The sequence below is a fragment of the Rhinoderma darwinii genome, chromosome 6 (genome assembly GCF_050947455.1).
Source record: "Rhinoderma darwinii isolate aRhiDar2 chromosome 6, aRhiDar2.hap1, whole genome shotgun sequence".
NCBI lineage: Eukaryota > Metazoa > Chordata > Amphibia > Anura > Rhinodermatidae > Rhinoderma > Rhinoderma darwinii.
In genome coordinates, this window is record NC_134692.1 from 20452146 (window position 1) to 20477751 (window position 25606).

A 25606-nucleotide genomic window follows, 5' to 3' on the forward strand; every position below is an offset into this window, starting at 1 on the left:
GAGGTTGCTTGGCAACTCTGAGGCTTTCTGTTTCAGTTACTATTTCTATAGATACTATAAGCACCGCGGTAGTCGGGGGGGGGGGGGGGGAATCCTTGTGTAGGATAATTCCACTGCAGTTCTATTAGCGAAGTGCGTCCATGGTTGCTAAGCAACGGCCTTTAAGTGTGACTGGAAGTCTTCTGTGTTCAGACCATCATTTCTCTGAATATTTTCGCCTAGTTTTTTTTTTTCCCTCCATAGACAGTCAATCTCACTGCAGTTTGAAATGGCTGATAACAGGGAACAATGGCATGCAATGTACTACAAAGAAAATATAAGATTTTGTGTCCCGTTTCCAAACCGTACACATTTTTGGCAATTGCTTTTAAGTTCTCATCACCTTTTTGGAGAAACCTTGGGAGCAGAATGGGGGCTATTAGGAGGGATTTTAATGACAAGGAAGAGCCATTTTTATATTTGGAGAAGCAAGTGGTGTAGAAAGTCATGATTGGCTCGTGATAGGGGTGGAGTCGTGACTACCTGTGTCCTGCTTACAAATTGGTGATAAGTTGACAACAGGGATGGACAAAATACTGTTAAGGAGCCGTCCTATACCAACTCATTTGGCCGACTATCTCTCCCTTCCCCCATAAATATGCCCGCGTGGCTCCGTTAAACATTCATGTTTATTTAATGATGAGGAGAAAATGGCGCCGACACATCTGTCAGCTGCTTATCGGTTGGGGGTAGCAACATCTGATGTGGAGGGACTGTCGGGCTGCCCTCATACACATTTGATGATCGGAACGCACCAGACGACGTCTATCTAATGTTTGTTGGCCCAAGGGTTAAGTGAAGCAGTTGTCCATAGCAGCCTATTAGGTTGCTGCTTTCATTTTCCAAAGACCCTCTGAAAACTGAGAACTGGTATCCGGTTGCTATGGGCAACAGCTCTTGCACTAGAATTGATGGCTTTCCCTCATAATGAAGGCTCGGTTCACCTTTGCGATATGGCTATTTTCTTCTAACGGAAGTCATAATTCCGTGCCGGATCCATTATACGACAAGCCCCATTGACTTGTAATGGGGTCTGTCGTCATCAAAACTACGGAAACCTAGAATAGCGATGCTTGCTGCGCTGTTCCTGTCGCCAAACATGACAGAAAATCTAAACGGAACCCCAGACGAAATGGCAGAACGCATGCGACTGCTGTGCTTGTTGGGTATCAACTACGTGTAAATGGTTAGAGCAGTGGTCAAGCAAGCTAGGAGTTGTAGTTACACAATAGCTATAGAGCTACAGGTTGGAGACCACTGGGTTAGGGCGATCAGACCCTACAGAGATCAGCAAGGAAAGATTATTTTGGCGAGTAATGGATTGATCTTTGTACGATGGGGACCATTTTCCCGGTGTCTTTGCAGGATAAACTCTGCTGTATCGGTATGGCATTTTATAAAGACGTTTGTCTGTGGGGGAGGGGATCTTTGCATAGTCCCAGTTTTCGCTTCTTCTCCATTGTCTCCTAAATCTGCTGTATAATGTGTTTCTCCTGCAAGTGCCGGCTTGCTAGATGTTAATTATTTATGTGTATGGCCGCTCTTCCTCGCAGCGGTTTACTTACTGCTGACATAGCCGGTGGTTATCCCCCTCTCATTGTGCATAAAGGCCGTTAAATTGGGGAAGATAATGGTCCCCTAATCACAGGTGTAAACTGGTATTTTGTACTTCAATGTGAGGAAAACAAAATTTATGCGCATTTTATTTTGTCTGATTATCGAACGTTCTCCACGCTTACGCTCGAGGGAGCGACTTCTGTGGATACAAGACCTCCATGTTAAATGCTGTGTGGGGGTGGGGTTTTTGCAGGATTCTCCAGTGAATATTGGACTTGGCTGGAAATCAATGATGTAGAAATGCCGCTCTTTGTTCGCTCTTGAGATTTTCAGGAGACGTCAATACTAAAGATGGTGACAGGCGGCTTATAACATGCAGAGAAGACTTAGCTCTACATTTCAGACAGGAGAGTTGTTTTTAATGATGGTGGGTATTAAATCGTCACTATTCGTGTTGGGGGAGGGGGTCAGGATCTAAAATGAGGTGGAATTACAGCTATTGTTAGAATATTTTTCTAAACAATCTGAACCGTGTGGTGCAAAGTTTGTCCCCAATACCCCCAGGTAATAGTTTAGGGGGCTAAAAAGTGATATCTTTTAGACAAAGTACTAAATATTTGGTTACATACCTTCCCTGCATTAAAGGGGTATTCTAGTTTATGCAAATGCTGCTTATTCATTGCATAATAAATATATATGCAATTTGCAATCAATTCCTTGCCATTTGCAAGATCACTGCTTGCTGTCATTGAATGAGAACTTATTTTGTCTTCTTCCAGAGAATGAATCTGTCCTGTTCATGTGGTGACAGTGCATGGCTTGTTACAGTACAACTAGCAAAGCTCTCTCTAGTAACAAACCATCACCAGGACAAACTTTTATCCTTTGGGTGAAGGTTCCTTTTTGATGACTTCAAGCAGAGATGTTGAAAACTATGAGGAACCGACATACGTGTATCTGAAATTTGCATAACTTTTTATTATACAATGAATGACCTTTATTTACTGAAACTAGAATACCCCTTTATGGGCTTATGTGCACTGGCAGAGAGCCGGTATGGAGCCGCACTGCCTCATTGCACTGCCATGCCGGCTCCGCTAATCCGTGTGCATGGATGGGAGAATAAGTTCGTACATACGGCATCCAATGGAACATAACGTGCCGTTTTTTTTCTTTCTGTCCGATTCATGCGGAATCTGAAAAAAAAAAAAAGGAAAGTGGTGGCATACAGAGGTTATGGTAGAGGGCTCATGCACGAAACAAAATCGTAATACGGCCACGTACAGGATTGGCTTGGCTTGGAGATGTTTGGATATGGCACCTGCTGCAAAGCATCTTGGTCCAATCATATTAAGAAAAATAATTTGGAGATTTTAACATAACATTAAGATAGATGAATGAATCTGGGGAAATTCACTTTGCCAGCATTTCACCAATGGGCGGATTTCCACTCCCCGCCCATCACCAGTGACTGACAGCCGTGCTAGGTACATGGCAGCTGCCAGTAACAGATGAGAAAGGTGGGGGAGCGCTACCCTCATGAATGCAGTTGAGTCCGCTGTATTGTTTGTTAGGTACTATTCGCCAAACAGCACAACGTTTTTTTTTGTGCCATTTGGACTTATAATGAAGCAGATCTGTCCCAGTAACATGCAGCAGAATATGGTAACAGATCTGTTTTTAAACAGGGTCATATATTTTTCATGGATTCTAATAACAGGCGGGGCTGTGACAACCTCTTATTAGTTTTTGTTGTCTGTAGGTTTTTTTTGTGTGATTTGTGTGGACAGCTACAGTCTCCGATACACATAGTTGCCCTCAATACCATGTCGGTCAATTGTAAAACTTATGTGAACATTTCCAGAGGGGAGTTGAGATATATATATATATATGTAAATTATATACGTATTTTATCAGTTTTTCACACTTTTCTTCTTTTAATTCCACAGATGTTTTGGATGGTTATAATGGAACCATTTTTGCCTATGGTCAGACATCGTCTGGAAAAACACACACGATGGAGGTAATGTATGCGCTGTGATTAGTGACTCCGGTCTCCATATTGAGCGGTGACTCCTACATGAAAGGATAGTCCATTTATGAGATTAAATTATAATTTCCCTGATCGAATCAGAAATGTAGTTTACGTTTAATGATCATTAAAAAAAAAAATGTTTAAGTGCACCTCCCATTTGTACGCTCCATCCAGAACTGACATCAGATGCGGAGAGCCGCAACTGTACTTCCCAGCATGCTCCACACCCAATGTCTGCTCCGGCCGGTCAGTACAACTAGAGGTACAGAAGGTCCGACAGCCCTCTTAAAGCTAGGGGACTTACTTATGACAAAATCGAAGAATGTTAGCCGGTGCAGTTGCCCCCTTTAAATGCTCCCTGTTTCGAAGCATAGCATGAGGATAGTGCAAGCATCACACTAGAGACGTAGCGTATACCCCCCTGGGGTTCACTTGCCCCACAGGTTGAGGGTCCAGACCTAACTATTCTTTTTATTCTATCCACAGGGGAAGCTACACGATCATCAGCTCATGGGAATCATCCCAAGGATTGCACAGGACATATTTGATCACATTTATTCCATGGACGAAAACCTAGAATTTCATATAAAGGTAAATGTGATCGCACGGTAGAAGATTACTGACTGCACAAGTCGCAAATTGTGCACAATATTCCAGGAGTCTTGTCACTTTTTTCACTTTTTTGCTCTGCTGCTCCTTTCAATGTCTGCGGAACTGACAGAAACAGCCGAGATCTGTACTCGGCTGTTTCCATCAGTCCCGTAGGCTTTGAATGGAGTGGCACCGCACATGCTCGACCACCGCTCCATTCAAAGTTCTCCGCACTGTGGTCTTGAAGTGGGGAGGAACGGGGTCTCAAGACCCTTTTCTAGTGATCAGAGGGGGTCCGAGAGGTCCCCCCCCCCCCCCCAGAGATCATACACTTCTCACCTTTCCTGTGGATAGGAAATGGATGTCTATTCTGGGAATACCCCTATAATAATTTATATAACCCGGCGACTGCAGATCCTGAAATATTTCTATTTTCTCTTACAGGTCTCTTACTTTGAAATTTATTTAGACAAAATCCGGGATTTGTTGGATGGTAAGAGGCCTCTCTGTGTGTAAAGTGCTGTGGACTGTGTTGGCGCTGTATAAAGGATGGTATCTTTAGTGACTGTTGCCCTGATATGGCTGAATGGGAATTTCATAAACCATGAAGTGTCCAGAATTTAGGATAATTCTATTAAAAACAACTGAATAATAGAAACAAAAGAAATTGTTTCTATTTTATATCTGTTTATATCTAATCTCCCACAGTGTCTAAAACAAACTTGGCTGTGCACGAAGATAAGAACCGCGTCCCCTACGTGAAGGTATGCGTGCTGTCCGTCTGACTTGGTTGTATTGTTTGCTTTGCAAGACGATTAGAAAAACTAAAGTACAAATGTCTGAACCGCCCTTGTTCTTGCTCCTCCATCTCTCTAGTGTCGTCTTCTAAACTCCCGCTGTCTTCAGCAATGATTTTATTTTAGCATTACTTTGGGTGTTAAGGTCATTGTAAAATAAGCTACCCCTTACTCTAGATCATCTACATATTAGGCTATGTTCACATCTGCGTCAAAGCTCCGTTCCGTCTGAACTTTCTGTCGGACCGGAGCCCTGACTGACACAAACTGAAACCAAAGGTTTCCGTTTCCATCACCATTGATTTCAATGGTGACGGATCCGGTGCCAATGGTTTCAGTTTGTCTCCGTTGTGCAAGGGTTCTCTGGATAAGTAGCGCAGTCGACTACGGTATTCATCCCTTCAAAACGACGGAACCCTTGCACAAGGGAGACAGACTGAAACCATCGGCACCGGATCTGTCACAGTTTAAATCAATGGTGATGGAAACGGAAACCTTTGGTTTCAGTTTGTGTCAGTCAGGGCTCCGTTCCGACAGAAAGTTCCGACGGAATGTCGGAATGGAGCCCTGATGCAGATGTGAACGAAGCCTTAGGGTATGTTCACACGTAGTGTTTTCAGGCGTATTTCGGGGCGTTTACGCCTCGGAAAACGCCTGAAAAAACGGAAGCAGAACGCCTACAAACATCTGGCCATTGATTTCAATGCGAAATACGGCGTTCCGTTCCGACGGGGCTTTTTTTTACGCCTCTTTTTCCAAAAACGGCACGTAAAAAGACACCCGCGAAAAAGAAGTGCAGGTCACGTCTTGGGACGTTTTTGGGGCCGTTTTTCATTGACTATAGAAAAACAGCTTCAAAAACGGCCTTCAAAAACGCCCCATGAAAAACTTGAGTTTGTTTAAAAAACGCCTGAACATCAGGAGCTGTTTTCCCTTGAAAACAGCTTCGTATTTTCGGACATTTTTTAGTAAGCGTGAGCACATACCCTTACTGGTATAGTAGAGCTGGGTTTGTCAAGTGTCCTGTGATTAGAGAGCAGATATACCTGTAGCCTTCTATGTAGCACCGCTGATAATAGATTGTGATATCACTTGTTACATGACCATCTGAGCTCTGCTATATCTGTATGTAGTTTCCATTGTTATTATTTATAGGTCTTCAAAATGCTCCTCAATAATACCTGATATGTCGGCCAGTTAACGTTCTTATGTGACGTAGCCAGGGTTCTCGTCCGGTCCTTGTTTTCAGTGATATAGTGCAGTGAGTGAGACGTCTGTATTTTATTTTCTTGTATCTTTGTGTACACTTAGGGCTGTACAGAGAGGTTTGTATCCAGTCCAGAGGAAGTGATGGATGTTATAGATGACGGGAAGGCGAACAGACATGTCGCGGTCACAAGTAAGCAACCAATGACCTATAAAATATATATATATATACACGTAACGGATTTGCTGCAGAAAATTTCCGCAGCATTTTTTGCATCAACTAGCAGACAATCCGCTGTGGAAAATCTGTATAATTTCATGCGCTTTTTAAGCAGCAATTCCGTTAAGTGTGAACAAGGCCTTACTGATTACATACATTAGGATGAATTTTAAATAAATAAAAATAGCCAATATGAAATCTCCCCAGTTGCCTGCTCTTCTGTACCATGGCTGAACACGTTCCGTGAATGTGCAGATACAGGCAGCAAAACCTTCCTCTCTATCCGCCAACATCTTTAAAAGCTATGGACAAGATAATTGCGCCATCCCTGGTTTACTAATCCCTCCCAGGGAGAGAAGGTGCCCTGAAATAATCCGCAGGGGTGTGCGATGGGGGTATTTACATTTGGTTGTGTTGGAACACAGCGATTTAGGGCCTTTTAGAAATGTTATCAGAAAGTGGCCAACCCCTTTAAGGATTCCTGCTATATAAATGGATACCCAAACTAATGGCACATTTTTATATTTCCTTTCCCTTTGCAGATATGAATGAACACAGCTCCAGAAGTCACAGTATTTTCCTAATTAATATAAAACAAGAAAACGTTGAGACTGAGAAGAAGCTCTGTGGGAAACTCTACCTGGTCGATCTAGCAGGTAGTGAAAAGGTGAGGATCTGTCTATGGCGGGCGGCCTGTCCATAAGTCCTGCCCATTAATCTACCCTAATGGTTATCACTAACCTCCACCATATGGATGGAAATATCTAGATCTCTCTTCCAGACCGTTTATTTGAAGTGTTACTCTTATGTCATTCTTTAGGTCAGTAAAACCGGAGCTGAAGGAGCAGTTTTGGATGAAGCTAAAAACATCAATAAGTCTCTATCTGCGCTGGGCAACGTCATCTCTGCGCTGGCTGAGGGAACGGTGAGTACCAGGTTCTGTCACCCGGTTGCCCGCTGGAAAGAAGAGGAGGGTATTGTCGTCGCAGTCCTGTGATATAACCGTAACTGTATATACAGTTAGCGTGACAGAAAATGGGAGTGTTTTTAAAAGTTGTCTCATCAGAAATATCCCCTTTCCCATGGGTGCCGGGGCTGCGATCAACTGATCCTGACACCCGCAGCAAATGACTGATTTTGCCAGGGGAAGCTGCGGCCAGCTAGGCATTTCCCCAGCTGCAAGGGAAATGTACTATTACATGGCGGCCGATAAATGGCTCAAGTCTTCCGAAATGGGAGCTGCTTTTATAGAGCGACTCTCTGTTATGGCTCATAGATGGGAGCCACAAGTAGGGGACCCCCCCATCACATCTTCATTAGACAACCCTCTTTTAATGAAGATAAAAATACAGTTCCATCTGTCACCTATTGGCTCATATGTGGTATATATTGTCTTGCTGGTTTCCTTTCCATTGAGTCAACTAAAATTTTTAATAAAGTTGGAAGAAAAAAAAAAAAGATATACTGCCCAAACATATGACTAAAGGACATACGTTAGCATGTCTGAGAATACGCCAAAAACCGGTGAATATTATACAAGTTCCCATAGGGTTTAATTCCTAGTCCTCTCCAACCATATTTCCAAGAGGACCACAGAATCGCTGCACAACAAGACGTGCTCGCCATTCAGGACTAGGAAAGCTGGGTGACCACTTATATCGTCGCTATTACAGCTCCCACGGTGACAGTCTTCCAACTTTCCTAGAGTCACGAAAAGTACAATTCCTAATTAAATGGAAATACTCTACCAAAAGATATATCCCTGCAAAACTAGGCATATTTGCCATTGAGGACACTGAGACATCTGGAGCCACCACTGGGAGAGCTATAGTACTGGCCATATTGGCTGTCACCCAGCTTTCCCAGGAACAGATATAACTAAGAAACGCCTCTGCGGTCTTAACAACGTTTGAGGACAGTAATTGTTTTTTTAAATCATTTTATTTAGTTTTTTGTCTTGTTTGCTTCCTAGAAAAGCCACGTGCCATACAGGGACAGTAAGATGACCAGGATACTGCAGGACTCTCTTGGGGGGAACTGTCGGACGACCATCATAATCTGCTGCTCCCCATCCATCTTCAATGAAGCCGAAACGAAATCCACGCTCATGTTTGGCCAGCGGTAAATCCATTTCCGTACAGCCCTTAAACCCCCAGCGCGGATTTTGTTCTCGTCATTAATAAGAGTATCTCTTGTACCAGGGCCAAGACTATTAAGAACACGGTGTCTGTTAATCTCGAGCTGACTGCAGAGGAGTGGAAGAAGAAATATGAAAAAGAAAAAGACAAAAACAAGTCACTTAAGAATATCATTCAGCATCTTGAGATGGAATTGAACCGATGGAGAGGCGGTAAGGAACCTTTAGAAACGGATAACGGATCCCTATTAAGAATACATTTCAGAATATCGCTCTCTAGTTTTCTTGTGCGGTCATATATACCTGAGTTTTACAGCACTTTCAGGTGAATCTTTTCTTATACGGCACATTCCCAGTCTGGAGGTACAACGTAAGCTTCCCACACATTACATATTTTTCATTGGATTGCGCCAATTTCAACCGGATCCACCAACAATCTAATGTGGATGAAAATCGACCGTCCCTAACTATAAAGTGTTAGGATTAGAACCTGTGGGATCCTTTGTTTCCCTTTGAGATAAGCGGCATCATAGCTTTCTGGCAGCCTCTTATCCCACTCCTATTTTGAAATTTCATTCCCATTCAGCTGAGCTGAAAACGCATGATTATGGGCGACTTGGGGAATATTGCTGTTGTCCGTACTACATAAGCTCCAGTATACATGTAATGTACCCTTCTGCCCAGGACAGGACTTCTGGTCATGCTGCTTGATCCGTATATAACATATATGCTCGATGTTTTGGGAAGCCCCCTCCCTGTAGAAAATCGCTCCTTCCTGAGAGAATGAGGTTATATACAACGCAAATGTAATAAAGTAAAAACGGTGTGACAAGAACGCTCCTATCTTCATCATAAAATAAACGCAGGGTTATATTTCTACATGCAGAACAAGGATTTCCTAATATACTTGATAAGACTTTGATGCTCCAATTTTTGCTACTGTCCTGTTTTCTCATTCACATACCTGTAAAAGTCTCTACTGCTTGTTGACACCACTAGAGGGCGATCTGTGTACATCTGTGTTCTTCTATTGACCTGGTGCCACATAAAGATCACCCCCTGAGAAAATAAAGTTGTATCGGTAACCCTTTTTTTTTTTTTCTTTTCTTTTAAGCGAATGACCAGTTGTAGGATCGCCGTTTATAAAATCTCAGGGACTGACGCTTTATTCAGCCCTGACATTTTATTTCTGTATGAATTGCGCTAGGGGCTAATAGCTGTTCACACAATTACGGGGGCAGCTATAGCAACGGATGGAATTCCTCTTTCAACAAAAGCACTTACTTGTGTTTATTACCTATTTGTGCCGTTCATCTAACAGAAATGACAATCCGCAGTAGTTAAATGTAATGTCATAGAGTAATTAATAGGCTTGTGGCCGTCTGGTAATAAATATGTTTTGCAAATTGACATTTGGGGCCCTTTAAATACCCAAATCTGTTTTTTTTTGTTTTTTTTGTCTGCGCAGCGTTCATGTGACTGTATAGCTGGTGAATGTCTGTTCTGATTAGAGCAATGACGTTGCCATGGTGATGCCAGGTGGCTGGGGCGGCTGAGACCATTACTCGCAATTGTGATTGCAGGTTCAGTGGGGACTCATCACGGTTTCAGTAATTTTATGACAAACCAAAGTAAATTTTCCTGAAGTCTGCGGGCAAGCGTTAGAGGGATCTTCGTGCTGTCCCATATGCCCAAAACAAAATAACATAGGTGTAGTTTGTTTCTTTACTGTAAAGATCCACCCCACCTCTACCCAACAGAAAAAGCAAGGGTTCAGGGTGTTTTTGTTTTTAATTTTATTTGTTCTGATACAGAACTCCAAATCCTCTGCTTCCCCATTCAGTTAAATGATAAAACTTTGGCTTCCTTGAGCTGCCCCTAGGGGGACCTAAGGAGCTAATTGAAGATTTGATTCATTGTGTAATCAGACCAGTATAAATAAATATGCAGCAAGCACCCCCTAGTGGCGGCTGCTGGAAGCCAAAGTGTTAACACTTAAAGAGAAGCTGTCACCTCTCCTGACATGTCTGTTAGGGCAAATACTTGTATTTGACATGAAATAACAATTCTGGAACATCTTTTCTTTAAACTCTCAGTTGTGCCATTCCTCTGTTATTCCCCCTAGAAATGTATGAAAAATTGACAACTGGGTGTTACCAGTTGGGGGTGTGTCCTTACACAGACTGACCATGTCCAATCATTGCTGACAGTGAGAATGTGTAGTGATACGCCCCTTCGACAAGGTGAATAATAACACCCGCTGTCAATTTATTCATACATTTCTAGGAGGAATAACAGAGGAACGTCACAATGCAGAGTTCAAAGAAAATATGTTCCAGAATTTATATTTCATGGAGAATACAAGTATTTACTAGAATAGACATCGGGAGAAGCGACGGGTCCTCTTTAAAGGCTCATTCAGACGAACGTGAATCTCGTCCGTGTGCTGTGCACTGAAACAACGCACAGTACACAAACCCATTGATTTCAATGGGGCTGTTCACACATGCGTGAGTTTTCACGCAGCGAGAGTCCGTTGCATGAAACTCACTGCATGTCACACACCTAGCCGCCCATTGAAGTCAGTAAGTGCGTGAAAACCACGGACAGCACACGGGTGCACATCTGTGCGCTGTCGTGTGTTTAAAAAGTGCTTGCGAGTGCGTGAAAAACACATGCCACACGCAAAGCATCCTGATGCATAACACAACGCACATGGACAGATTGTACGCACGTTTTTTACACGCGGAAATCTGTCACACTCGTGTGAATGTAGCCTAACTCTGGCGGTGCAGCAGATTTGGAGCTCAGACCCTCATAAAGATAAACTAGAATAAAATAAATCCGCACGGAATGTTATTCTGAGGGTCAGAAAAGGGAGATTGTCATTTTTTTTTTCTCTCTAGCATTTTGTTCACTACATTTCATTATTATTGTTATTATGATCTGTTACTTTGGTTCTATATAAATGGTAACTTGTGTTTGGTTATTGTGACATAGGGGAAGCTGTGCCTGCGGATGAACAAATCAGTTCAAAGGATCAAAAGAGCCTGGAGCCGTGTGACAACACACCGATCATTGACAACATGTCCCCGGCCGTTGCCGTCATCTCATCTGAGGAAAAAAAGAAATATGATGATGATATCGCCTCTCTGTACCATCAGCTGGATGACAAGGTTGTAGCTAGGTGGCGCTACTCAGCGTCTTGTCTTTGTGATCGTTTTATTAAGAAGTGCATCCAATATAAGGGAATAAATGCATCGCTTATTAAAAAACAAACATAGTATAAATTAGCAATTTCATTCCATTTCTCCAGCAGGGAAACTAATAGTTCTGTCCTGATCCACTTTATTACCACAAATTAAAAAAGAAAAAAAAAAGTGCTTATTTGGCAAACCACCGTCCATCACTTTGTCGTAGCCACCATTTTCCTCGTTCTGGCAGCTGGGACCCAGGAGTAGTGGAGGCATGTAATACATATGTCCAGTCCAGTATCTCTATGTGACAAGTGACAAAGCTGGATCTGCACAAGAGCACCACCTAGAGGCCACAACTGCAAACACTGTGGCTCAGGAACTAGCTCTTAGATTATGTGAAATACTCCTTAAAGGGGTTTTACCATCAGAGACATTTATGACATAGCCACAGGATATATCATAAATGTCAGATAGAAGCAGGTCCCACCTCTGTGACCAGCACCTACCTCTAGAATGTAGCCCCCTAAACCCCGTTCTACCGCTCTGCGTTGTAGCTGAAGCGTGTGATTTCCGACCATGAATTAGGGAAACAGCGTAAGTCGCTGAGCTACGCTGTTTCCGTAATTCATGGTTGGAAATCACACGCTTCAGCTGCAACGCAGAGCGGTAGAACAGGGTTTAGGGGGCTCCGTTCTAAAGACGGGTGCTGGTCCCAGTGGTGGGACCCTCATCTATCTGCCATTTGACATATCCTGTGGATATGTCATAACATTTTTTTTCCAAACGCAGCATGCTTTGTGTTTAGTGTTTTTTTTTGGCGCATCTCTCTTCTCCAAAAACGCCAGAAAACAACCATCTCTTACTTTGGAGGACCCAGAATATCCGTGTACTATGTGGTCAGCCCATTGATATTAATGGGAATTGTGTAATGCTGCTTTTCCCCTGTGGTGGCGCTGCAGTGAAGTTGAACACTTCTGCTGGATTCCCCCACAGCTGATTGCTGAGGGTCACAGCAGCATTTAATGATAAAAAAAATTGCTACGGGAAATTCGTGTTTCAGATGTAAATCTGTTATTTCACGCGCCGCCTCGATGGTACCGGTATCATTGCTGGAGATGCTACACGTTATCTTGGCTGCATTTATTCTTCCACATTTTTTCTTCCAGGGCTATAATTAGTAGTAACGACGGTCTGCTGGCTCATAATTATGTGTTTTTACTGCACGTTAATTGTTGCCGTTTGCAGATCCCTTTGGTGATTACACAGACAATATCTTCCGCTTCCAATGTATCACTTGTAATACTAATTGGTAAAACTGCTAATTAAAAGGCCATTTTTTTTTTATAGTTATTTTTTGGGTGGGGTTTTACGTTTTTGTTTTTTTTATTAAAAGGATGACTATAATTGTACAGCGATCTCCTTACGTGCCATACACAGGAACCATATGGAGGCACAGTCATGTTTCAGACTGATCGGTGAGGGGTGCAATCCCTGAGACCTTTGCTGATCATCATAACGAAGGGGCCATATACTGGAGTATAGTAGACCTTTAAATTTGTTATCCCTGCACAGCAGCTTGTCCCTATGTGAGGCTGTGCATGGTACGGCAACCCAGCTGCATTTAAGTGTGTCTTAACCTCTGAAGTATTTCAGCCCCTTCATTCCAATGATCATCAGTTTCTTATCTTAAAGGGGTTGCCCAGGATTTTAAAAAATAAATAAAAATGACTTCTTTCTTCCAGAAACTGCGCCATACTTGTCCATGGGTTGGGTCTGGTGTTGCTTCTCGGCTCCATTGGGGCTGAGCTGCAATACCCCATACAACCTGCGGACAGGTATGGCGCTAATTTAGGAAAAAAGCAGCCATGTTTTTCTAATCCTAGACAACCACTTTTAAGGATAGGCCATTAATCTTTTAGTCCTATGATCGATAATAATCCCTGACATGACTTTGGTTTATAATATTTTCTTTTAATTATTCATAGGATGATGAAATCAATCAACATAGTCAGCTCGCTGAAACGCTGAAGACGCAAATGCTTGATCAAGACGAGGTAAATTTCCCTTTATGTTGTGGACACAGTAGCCTGGTATCTGAGAGTCATCACTTCTGTATTTTCATGTATAATGTAGTTAAAATGAGCAGGTTGGTTGTGTGAAGTCCTATATTCCTAAGGCCCGTTTACACAGGAAAATGATTGGGTTAACGAGCCCTGTGTAAACGAGGCACGGATCAGCCGATGAACGCGTGTTTGTTCGTTCATCGGCTGACCGCGTCTTTTATGCGGTCAAAAAATGGTCGTTAGTCTGCAGCACATATCCCTATGTAAACAGGGAGATGTACTGCCGACATTATGCAAATGCATGGGGACTAACGATCAAAGTAACGATCGTTTGTCCCCATACTTAACGTTCATGCTCCATTTGAATAGAGCAACCGAGCGTCAATCAACAAGTTGTATTTTTGATCGGCGCTCGTGTAAAGGTGGTTTTCTTAGTGCTGTTAAGATTTTAACACTATATATAAAGGGGTTGTTTCATGAAGACAACACTTTGCTATATGCCCTATTAAGGCATATTTAAATCATTGAGGGGGGGGGGGGGTTCCCTGCTCGGGACTCCCCCCTGAGTCAGAACGAAGAGCCGCGTCTTAACTGGTGGACTCAAGTTTTCTATGTGTTACATGGAAGGTGATTCATCTGAATGCCCGCCATGTCATACTGTAATACTACATTTCCCCTGCAGCAGCCCCTTTAAGGCCCAACATTCTGTGCTGATAACTTCGTGGTTATATCTTTACTATGGTCAGATCTCTATATCCCCTGCATAGACAAAGTTAAATGATAGAATTCGGTCTTCCGGCAGCCTTCATTATAGGGAGCATAAGAGCTTACTATATAATGTAATATATAAACAGTACGCAGTAAGCTCCCCCTAGTGGTGGCTACAGGCAGACAGAATTCTATTCAGGGAATTTAGAGCTCTGTATCAGAAAACAAAGCTTGTGCCTCAATAAAGATCATAAAAATAAAAGCATTTTAAACCCATTTAGATAAAATTGTTGACATTCACTTTAATATTAAACACTTTTCTTATTTTTTTTTTGATCTATGAAATCCTTTTTTATAGATTCATTTCTTATTGTTTGTATAGCACAAACTTTGTATAGATGTTGACTCTGGTCAGATTTAAACCAAGGTCCACTTTATTACAGGCAACCGTGCCAGCCATGTGATTTCAGTGGGCATTATGTAGTATTACATTACAAGCGTACGTGCCGGTATCTTCCCTAATGATCACTGGGGGTTTCAGCAACGGCTCCGCTTATTGTGGGGGTACCTGCTTCCTGGGGTCTCACCGAAACATATATGCACATAGGCCCCAGGGTACAGGGTATTAAGGCCCTTTTACACTGGGCAATTTTCGGGCAGATAAGTGTTCACAGATAATTGTCCTGTGTAAACAGGGCAGCGATCAGCAGATGAACGAGCAAACGCTTGTTCATCTGCTGATCGCACCGTTTTAAAAACAAACATGAAATATTATCATTGTCGGCAGCACATCTCCCTGTGTAAATAGGGAGACACGCTGCAGACATGATGATAATGTATGGGGACGAGCAAGCGGAGTAACGAGCGCTCGTCCCCTTCCATAGCTTCGGCGACTGGAGCAAAAGAGCGCCGATCAACTAGCTGTCTTGTTGATCGGCTCTCGTTGCATCGGCCAAAATTGGCTGGTGTAATAGGGCCTTTTAGGCTCCTGGAAATTTGTTGGGATGAAAGGTCAGAGGGTTTGGTTTTTCGGTTCTCTTCCCATACATGTAATACTATTTACTTGCTCTAACAGCTGCTGGCGTCAACCCGCAGAGATTATGAGAAAATCCAAGAGGAGTTGACCCGGCTTCAGATTGAGAACGACGCTGCCAAGGATGAAGTTAAGGAAGTTCTCCAGGCCCTCGAGGAGCTGGCTGTAAATTATGACCAGAAGTCTCAGGAGGTGGAAGACAACACCAAAGCCAACGAACAGCTGACAGATGAATTGGCACAGAAAACGGTAGAAGCCTGACCTGTTCATGATGACATACTTTTATTCTAGATTAATATTAGTTTGTTATTTTTAGTATCTTTTATTCGTTTTTAGATGTGTTGCTCATGAATAAGTATAGTTGAAGGGTTTGTAGTGTGTTTTTTTTTTTAAAAAAATTTAATTTTGATATCCGATCGTTAAGGGCCACAGAGTGAATTCTAGGAGCCTGGGAAGATTTCCGCTGTAATTTATGCCACTTTCTGGCTTAAATTATAATTAATTGGTCAGGACGTGGGTGGCCACATCCATTTTACTAAGCACCACCCACTTTTAGAAAAGCGTTGAGCAGCTTAAATAAAAGACCCAAAAGTCTAAATGTTTCCCGCAAATTGAACTTTCCAGTCATTTTCAGACTTTTCTACTCCAGAAAACTGGCGTAGGAAAAGTGATAAATTCCCACCAAAGTATTCAAAGGTGGCAGAACTTTCCATTATACATTCAAGAATTATTAGAGCTGGACTCTAAATTGCAATGAAATCTGCGTGTTGATGTGACGTTCTTCTTTGTTCACAGACCAGTCTGATTGCATCACAACGTGAACTTCATCAGCTGAAAGAACTCAGCAGCCACCAGAAAAAGAGGGCAACCGAGATCCTGAACCTGCTGCTGAAGGACTTGGGCGAGATCGGTGGCATTATTGGCACAAACGATGTGAAAACGGTAGAGTTGGTTTTTGTTGACCACATCCTGCTCTTGTAGGGCTGGTAATATATTCATATACAGACAACCAGAATCTGAATTATTAGAAGTTTAGTAATTCACTCTTGGTTATATCTTCTATAACATTTTTAACCCTTTGTAGTTGGCTGATGTTAATGGAGTCATTGAAGAGGAGTTCACCATGGCTCGTTTGTACATTAGCAAAATGAAGTCCGAGGTCAAGTCTCTGGCAAATCGCAGCAAACAACTGGAGACCGCACAGATTGAGGCAAATCGAAAAATAAATGCCACAGAAAAGGAGCTTGCGGCGTGCCAGCTGCTCAGCTCCCAGGTCGGTAGCTTTGTATATTTGAGGATCATGGATGAGGGTATAAATGCACTGTAATGTGTCAGTATTTTGCAATGCAGGTGTTTCAAATAATTTCATACAGACTCTATACTGGTGGCTCTTTAGCCGTTGTAAAACTACAACTTCCGGGCATGTGGGGAGTTGTAATTACTGGAGTGCCATTGGTTGCTTGAGGCCTCAACCATGTTTCTACTTGTGCATTATATGTCTCTGTGGCTGTTAATCTGTAGATCATAAAATATCAAGACATAGCATTAGATCTAGATTTGTTCTATAGCACTCCCGCAGGCTGTTGATGGTACTGCAGTTTTTAGGAAAAAATTTATTTCCTGTTGCATATATAGCACCAATATATTACACAATGCTGTACAGTGGTTGTAAATGGGGCTTACAATCTAATTTCCATATCTCTGAAACACACATACACAGTAGGGCCAAATCATAGGAAGCCAAGTAACCTATCAGTTTTGTTTTTTGAGTGCGGTAGGAAACTGAGTACCTGGTGGAAACTCGCACACCTAAAATATTAGCTTTTTTTCTGCCAGCATGAAGCAAAGATCAAATCCCTGACCGATTACATGCAAAACATGGAGCAAAGGCGCCGACAGCTGGAAGAGGCTCAGGATTCTCTTAATGAGGAGCTGGCAAAACTCCATGCACAAGGTAATCTGTCGTCGCCAATTATAAACTCATTAACATAGAAAATAATTTCATGACCGTGTTGTATTATGCTTGACCTCTCTACACAAGATGCACCTTTTCCCTGGTGAGTAGTTTGATTTTGCTAGTTCCATATTCCTTACATGATGGGAGCAACGTTTGTTACCATTATTTGCTTCTAGGCAGTTTATAGGACCTGTCGGGAATTAAAAGGACGAATAGCTGTTAGTTCCCCTTAGTTGATGTTGTGGTAGGAAACTGTATATTTGCACTTCTCAGAGGATGGTAACAACAAACTACTAAAAGCTGGAAAAAAATTTAAGTATGATTAATAAGTGTTCTGACCGTTGTGCTAGATTGAAGCTGAACATTTTATGCTCTAGGACCATGGATATTCACTTGAATTGGGCTGAGCTGCAGTACCAAACACTGCCACATAAATGTGGATGGTGCTATATTGGATAATCCAGCAAACACCACTGCCCCTGGGGCCAGACCGCCCTCTTGATGATCACATATGGATGGCCAATCCTAAGCATAGGCCATCAATGTTATTTTCAGGAAAACCCCTTTAATGGTTATCCCAATTCTTTACACTAATAATTTTGAGAGGGGAATAAGCAGCTTAACTCCCGTGGGAGTAAAAAATAGGGCATGTTGAAATCCAACTTTCCCTTGACATCTCAGACAGGGGAGAGTTAGGAGACCCAATACACATTAGTTGTTCGATGCCACTGAAATGAATGGGTTCGGTCGACTTCTATTGTAAGTGTATGGCCAGCTTTAGATTTCCTCCACTACTACTGCTGACTCACAGCCTATAACAGTTCTCTTACATTACATAATTGATCACTGGGGTCCCAGTGATCAAAAAATGGGGGTCCTAAGTCCCCTGTATAAACGGAGCGGTAGGTCACGCATGTGCGCTACCATTCTATTCATTCTCTGAGACTCTATGAGATAGCCGAGTACAGCACTCCGTTATCTCTGGCAGTCCCATGGAGAATGAATGGAGTGGCGGCGCGCATTGTGTGACCAGTTACTCCGTTCATATGGCGGATTCTGGACCCCCGTTCTCTGGGTGCGACCCCCAGCAATCAAACACTTATCACCTGTCATGTGGAACGGTAATAAGTTGTTGTGGGACATCCCCTTTAAGTGACTGACAATAGCAGCTCATTTCAACAATCAGAAATGTAGCAAAAAAATAGTTTTGGCATGGGACGTTAAAATGAATATTAATCTATTGACTGTTTGTTTTTTGATTTGCAGAAAAAATGCATGAAGTCTCTTTCCAGGATAAAGAGAAAGAGCACCTGACCCGTCTGCAGGATGCCGAGGAGATGAAGGTAGAACATGTCTCATTCTTGTGGCAAATGGTTACATGTAGCAATGAACAATGTATTCTGTCACCCTTGTTTAGTCAGATTATAACTGGCCATGGCACATCCTATTAAAACCAAAGGTGGGGGGGGGGGGTCGTACAACTAAAATCTATGGGCGCCTATAAACAGTCCACTGACTCCTCTTTGGGAATTTGAGCCACTCGGAGGTGACATTTTTATGTCTGATCCTTTGTTTTCACTGGACATAGAATGACAGTGTGGTCTGGAAGCCACTTTTATCACCCCGTTACAGGTGGCGTTGAGGGTTACGGCTATGTTGGTGATCAAATAAATAAGATAACATTTGAGCGTTATTCTGCCCTTCTCCATGAATATGCGCTCTTGGATCAGACGAGTGTTCGTTTTTTATTTTAGTATTGAATAGCAGGATAAGTAACCGAACTACACCATTTTGGCACTGCTTATCTCCTAGGGGAGCAAAGGATCAGACCTTTTTTCAGGACCATTGGGCAGGCACCATAGACATAAGAATTCCTGCAGGCCCCGTTGTCAAAAATCTGATTTCTATGGCCAGCTTGTCCAGGCTTAGAAAAATATTTTCTTCTTCCAAACACCGCATCACACTTGTCCACAGGTTGTGTTTGGTATTGCAGTACCAGACGCAACCAACGGACAGATGTGGCGCTGTTTCTGGAAGAAAGCAGACATGTTTTTTTTCTGGACAACCCTCTGTGCACTGTAAACTGAGCTTTTTCCATTAATCTTAATGATGCGATAAGAACAAAGTAAAATACATTTTGTCTATTGACCAGAAAACATTGGAGACGCAGATGGAAAGTCACAGAGAAGCGCACCAGAGGCAACTGTCTCGCCTACGTGACGAAATAGAAGAGAAACAGAAGATGATTGATGACCTCAAAGAGTAAGTATGAAAATGGACGCATTGTTACTCATTCTGCCTGTAGATGTAGGTTGACCGATTCGTTTTGTAGGATCGCTGTTTTTCGTCCTCTAAAGACGGTATTTATTCTGGGTGTTTCCCATTGTTTGGGCTGAGATATTATCAATAAGGATCTTTTATTGCATGGAATGAGATGTTAAAGAAAACTTCTCCATTGAAGAAAAGTTGTAGACTCCTCACGGTTCAAACCTACATAAAATATTGAGTAACTTTGTAAATACTTTACTTTTCTGGTACTGATATATCCGTTAAATTATCTTTAATTCTCCATTCAGACCGAAATATAAATTCAGAGTTCTGCAGGTTTTCTGTCATCAGGGGGCAGTACATTGTGGGAGATCAGCTAATGGTAATGCAGTTAGAACTATGCTCTTAGGTTACGTGTCTGACAGCGGGGTGGGGCTAAACCGCTGTCTGTTTCCTAGAGCAACCAGAAAAATCTGTAAAGCACCAATGTATATGTGAAGAAAGTTACATGAACTAACTCAGAATCTGTACAAGAACAGTAAAGCAAAGTATTTTGCAGTTAAAGGGGTTTTCCAGTATAGAAAACCTATTTTCATACACCCTTAGGGGGTTCTGAGTTAATAGAGTGGGGTCCCCTGCTCAGGATCCTCCTCTTTCGGCCAGAATGGAGAGCGGTTACAAAGAGTTTCTCTTGCTTTGGAGGATCTATTCTATCCTGTATTAAGCAGAAAACCCATTTATTTGGATGAGCACTGTGTAATGCTTAATTTCCCCTGTAGTGGCGCTGCAGGAAATTGAACACTTAGGCTATGTTCACACGGAGTATTTTGCAGGAGGAATATCTGCCTCAAAATTCCGTTTGGAAGTTTGAGGCAGATTTTCCTCTCCCTGCACGCCGATTTTCGCGGCGTTTTTCGCCCGCGGCCATTGAGCGCCGCGGGCATAAAACACAGCGAAATACGCTTTCTCTGCCTCCCATTGAAGTCAATGGGAGGTCAGAGGCGTAAACGCCCGAAGATCGGGCATGTCGCTTCTTTTTCCCGCGAGGCAGTTTTACTGCTCGTGGGAAAAAGACGCCGACGCCTCCCATTGAAATCAATGGGAGGCATTTTAGGGCCGTTTTTGCCGAGTTTTGCGACGCGGTTTCCGCGTAAAAAAACTCAGCAAAATACTCCGTGTGAACTGCCAGGTCTCCCCACAGATTACAGCTGATCGCTGGGGGCCACAGCAGCGGGACGCTTCTTGATCTGGTCATTGTCAAGGAATCCTTATAACAAGTAGGGATAGGTTTAAACAGAAATTTGGTTTTAAAGTGGATCCCTGACCAATAACTTAAAACATGGAGTATACTGTAACCTCAGCCCTCGCCACCACCGACTGTTGACTACAGAAGTCCACCTGGGATGTTAAACTGTCACAGCCTTCACAAGCCTCAGTGACCTAGAAGAGGACCGGGTATGCGGTCTCCAGATTTTTGGGGGCATATAGAGCTCTCTAAATCAGACCAAACACTGTGTTGTGTGTGGTTGTGTGTTTTTTTATTTTTTTATTTATTTTATTTTTTTCTTCTTTAATTTCCATAGTGTAACCTGTATGAAATGAGAAAAAAATGGTCTATTTGCTTGCATGTGGTTGAGCTGCAATACCAGTCACAGCCTATAGACAAGAGTAGTGCTGTTTTTGGGGGATAAAAGCAGTTCTCAATTTTTCTTCTAATTTTACACAATCAATCCCTTTAAGACGTCTGCTGCGTCTCCCACATAACGCAACTATCTTATAGTTAGAAAAAAGAGGAGGAGAACCTCCAGCTCACCTTGTAAGTACAAGTAGGTGTACTATGATCTTCGCACGGATCCTCGCGTCGGCACGCGTTGTGTGGGATACAAGAGAAACAGGTAGTTTGGATCCAGCGTAGCTGCAACTAAAAGGAGCTTGTTCCAAGTTTAATGAAAATTATATTAAAAGAGGTCAATCGGCATGATGTCCTCAAGTGCTAGGAGAGAAGTGAGAGGATGGAGGAAGCCTACGCGTTTCAAACGCTAGCTGCGTTCTTAGTCATGGCCATGACTAAAAACGCAGCTAGCGTTTGAAACGCGTAGGCTTCCTCCATCCTCTCACTTCTCTCCTAGCACTTGAGGACATCATGCCGATTGACCTCTTTTAATATAATTTTCATTAAACTTGGAACAAGTTCCTTTTAGTTGCAGCTACGCTGGATCCAAACTACCTGTTTCTCTTGTATCTTATAGTTACTAAGGGGAGTGACAAAGGCTATGTTCACATCACGGGTTTTGTCTCGGTTTACAGTATGCGCCAGGAAAAGCTCTTGACTTATACATTAAATGGACGCTGGGATGGATTTCTAACCGGCATCTGTCACCTATAGGCTATAATGGCATTTATTTAATGAATATATCATGAAAAGTTCATAACGCATATGTTTAATTCATGCCATACCGTGGCATCTGTCATCCATAGGCTACCATGTTAAAAAAAATATATTCGTTTAACGTATATATATTTAACTTAATTTTTTTTACTGATCTCCACGGGATAGAGTAGTGTAGTCTACTACTCCCCATTTTTTTGGTATACTGGCATATGTGGGCCAGGTAGAGGCCAATAGGATACTCTTTTGGCCTCTGTCTGATGTTGGAGCCCAATAGACACGTTCAGAGTGTCAGTCGGGAGCTTTTCTGCAGGATGTGAACAGGGCCTAATTTCTGTGTGTTTGGATAAGTAGTGGTGCAGGAGTTGGCTATAATGCAGCTTTATATGGCTTATAAGCTGAAGTTCATTCCCCTTATCCTGCTTCTCATTTATTTTTGCATTACTTTTAAAGCCTCAACCAGAAGCTGCAGCTACAGAAAGATAAACTGACCTCTGACTATGAGAAGCTGAAGGCTGACGATGAGCAGAGAGAGATGGAACTGCAGAAACTTATGTAAGTGCCCTCCTGCTCCTGAGCATTCATCTACTGGTTTAGGCCTGGCTAGGCCTTACACAATATGAGAGGTTAAAGTAAAACCGTTATCTCATACTGAACATGTCATGACTATCTGCCAGAGCATCGGGGATTAATGCCTGTGTCCTTTATCTGTAGGCAGCTTAATGAGAAGAGGGAGCAATCGCGCGAGGATCTCAAAGGTCTAGAGGAGACCGTGGTATGTAAACTTCAAAACGTGATGATAATCTTGTAAAGTAATGTTAACAAATGTTACATCTGTGATCTTAAATTGGTAAACAGACATCAGAGCAAGCCCCGACTTCCCCAGTACAGGCCTTCCATCTCTTCCCCGTTTAGTCACATCAGGACCTCACTTCCCCGAGACCGGCTCTTCATCACTTCCCCCATTAGTCGCAGCAAGGGCCCCACTTTCCCGATACAGGCCTTCCATTACTGCCCCCACTTTCCTAGTACAGGCCTTCCATCATTTCCCCCATTTGTCACAGCAGGGCCTTCACTTCCTCAGTACAGACTCTCCATCACTACCCCCATTAGTAAAAGTAATGCCCCCACTTTCCTAGTACAGGCCCTCCATCCCTTCCCCCACTAGTCAAAGTAGGGCCCTGAGTTCCTCAGTACAGACCCTCCATCACTACCCCCATTAGTAAAAGCAGGGCCCCCACATTCTTAGTACAGACCCTCCATCACTTCCCCCATTAGCCACAGTAGGGTCCCCTCTTCCTGTTCCACTTCCTCAGTAGTTCGTTGTGGTTTGTGTTCTATAGATATTCAAAAATATATACTATGAGAAAGCTGTTCATGTCTGTCCTCTGTAGGCCCGGGAACTTCAGACTTTACACAATCTGCGCAGACTCTTTGTTCAGGATCTCACCACCAGAGTGAAGAAGGTTTGTGTTTTCCATATTTGCCAAGTTATAGAGTAACCCTGAATTATAGTAAATGCCTACAAAAGGCAACATCAATACAGAAATAGTGGAGCTGAATTTATAATTTAATTGCTAGGGACTGTATCCTTTTGTGCTTAGTACGAAGACAATGTAGCGGGTTTACCTGCAGTCCTAATCTAATGTAAAACCACAGAGAATACAGACACCTGATGATATTGTGTGTTGTGCCTATTGACAAATTATTCTATTCTGCATTTGACAAACTGAGCTCTGCTACATCTGTTTGTAAAAGTCAACCTGGTATTATAACATGACCTGTAAGTGAACTGGAGGACGCTGGTGCATTGCCCGAAGTATCGGGCTTTGCTAAGGCCTTGTTCACATTAGCGTCAGGTTCTGTTCATTTTTTCCATTAGACCTTTCCGTCGGAGGAACTCATGAATGGAAAGCCAAACAGAACATTTGCAACGGAAGCATTACTATTGAAATCAGTGGTAATGCAAACGGAAGCTATGGTTCATGGGTTCCTTTGACGGAAAGGTCTAACGGAACCCATGAACAGAACCTGACGCTGATGTGAACAAGGTCTAATTCAGTGCAATTTTGGAATGCATTGTTTCCCTTTAAAACTGGGATTTTCTTCTTTTTTTTTTTCTTCTTCTTCTTCTTTGGCTGGAAAAAAGACGCATTAAATCTGCACCAAAACTGCCCTGTGTTGCACAAGGTTTCTTACATGACCGGTTCCTCTGTCTCTGGGTGTAGAGAAGGTTTTTCATCATGTCAGACAATTGAATTTCATTTATTTTTTTGCCCTTAAATCTGTCTGTTGTGTTTGCAGAGTGTGGAGTTGGACAGTGATGATGCTGGAGGAAGCGCAGCGCAGAAACAAAAGATCTCCTTCTTGGAGAACAATCTGGAGCAGCTAACAAAAGTTCACAAACAGGTGAGACCTGAACTCTGTGGACTGACAGGCTGACAGGCTGAGGGTACAGTCCCACGTAGCGGTGGGCGAAACCACAACCGCATGTGGTGGCCAATGGCCGCATGATTGTGCTGGTAATACCTGCCAAAATCGTGCAGCTATCGGCCACTGCAAGTGAGCCAGGCTGCGGCCACCGCTACGTAGGACCGTACCCTAAGATATCTGTTTATATGTAATGATCCACACTGTGTATGTTTATATTATATCCACTAGGTGTCGCTACTCTGTGATCCCATGTAGGTCTGTCCTACTGCTGACCCCTAACCTAAAGTCTTTATTTCTTCACGTATGGTTTCCCCCCAAGTTGCCCATTGATCTTTCCAACATGAGTTACCTCCAAGTTTTCAATGAAACTATATTATTGAAAAATATGTTTCATGCATTAGTCTAAATGTCTCAGCATTAACATTACCCATCGCTTTATATAAACATTGAAAAACAGCCTTGGGCCCTGTTTACATGGCGTTTTTTGGCGCGTTTTTTGATGCAGAAACCGTGACAAAAAAACACCTTCCATTGATTTCAATAGGAAACAGGCGTTTTTTTTCGGGCATTTCCGTCTCTGACCTCCCATTGCCGTCAATGATGGGCAAAGAAAGCAGTTTTCTCTGCAGCAAATAGCAGCAAATAGAGTACAGGCAGATTTTTCTGCCTGCAAAAAAACTGTGTGAACAGGGCCTTAGACTTTGCGGCTCAGCTGTTGTTACTCCCAGACACTCCAAGTCACAATAATAACACTTAGGGCATGTTCACACGTGGCGGATTTCCTCCGCAACTGTCCGCATCAATGCCGCACAGAATCTGCGTTGCAGATTCTGCTGCGGATCTGCACAAAATGTGCAGTAAATTGATGCGGACTAGCTGCTGCGGACTGCGGTAAAAGTACTTCCCTTCTCCCTATCAGTGCAGGATAGAGAGAAGGGACAGCACTTTCCCTTGTGAAAGTCAAAGAAATTCATAC

General features: G+C 42.8%; 1 protein-coding gene across 1 annotated transcript in view; it reads left to right on the plus strand.

The window, feature by feature from the left end:
- The window catches only part of KIF5C (kinesin family member 5C), a 44732-nt gene that overhangs the window by 9815 nt on the left and 9311 nt on the right, over positions 1 to 25606 (plus strand). The window contains exons 3-23 of the mRNA XM_075829268.1: positions 3546 to 3619; positions 4118 to 4222; positions 4667 to 4715; positions 4931 to 4986; positions 6331 to 6418; positions 6988 to 7112; positions 7266 to 7370; positions 8418 to 8566; positions 8647 to 8795; positions 11583 to 11758; positions 13765 to 13833; positions 15626 to 15832; positions 16379 to 16525; positions 16668 to 16856; positions 17420 to 17537; positions 18807 to 18883; positions 19693 to 19802; positions 22651 to 22752; positions 22912 to 22972; positions 23592 to 23663; positions 24502 to 24606. Of these exons, the coding sequence (XP_075685383.1) occupies positions 3546 to 3619; positions 4118 to 4222; positions 4667 to 4715; positions 4931 to 4986; positions 6331 to 6418; positions 6988 to 7112; positions 7266 to 7370; positions 8418 to 8566; positions 8647 to 8795; positions 11583 to 11758; positions 13765 to 13833; positions 15626 to 15832; positions 16379 to 16525; positions 16668 to 16856; positions 17420 to 17537; positions 18807 to 18883; positions 19693 to 19802; positions 22651 to 22752; positions 22912 to 22972; positions 23592 to 23663; positions 24502 to 24606 (2333 nt within the window). The remainder of the gene's footprint in view (positions 1 to 3545; positions 3620 to 4117; positions 4223 to 4666; positions 4716 to 4930; positions 4987 to 6330; positions 6419 to 6987; positions 7113 to 7265; positions 7371 to 8417; positions 8567 to 8646; positions 8796 to 11582; positions 11759 to 13764; positions 13834 to 15625; positions 15833 to 16378; positions 16526 to 16667; positions 16857 to 17419; positions 17538 to 18806; positions 18884 to 19692; positions 19803 to 22650; positions 22753 to 22911; positions 22973 to 23591; positions 23664 to 24501; positions 24607 to 25606) is intronic.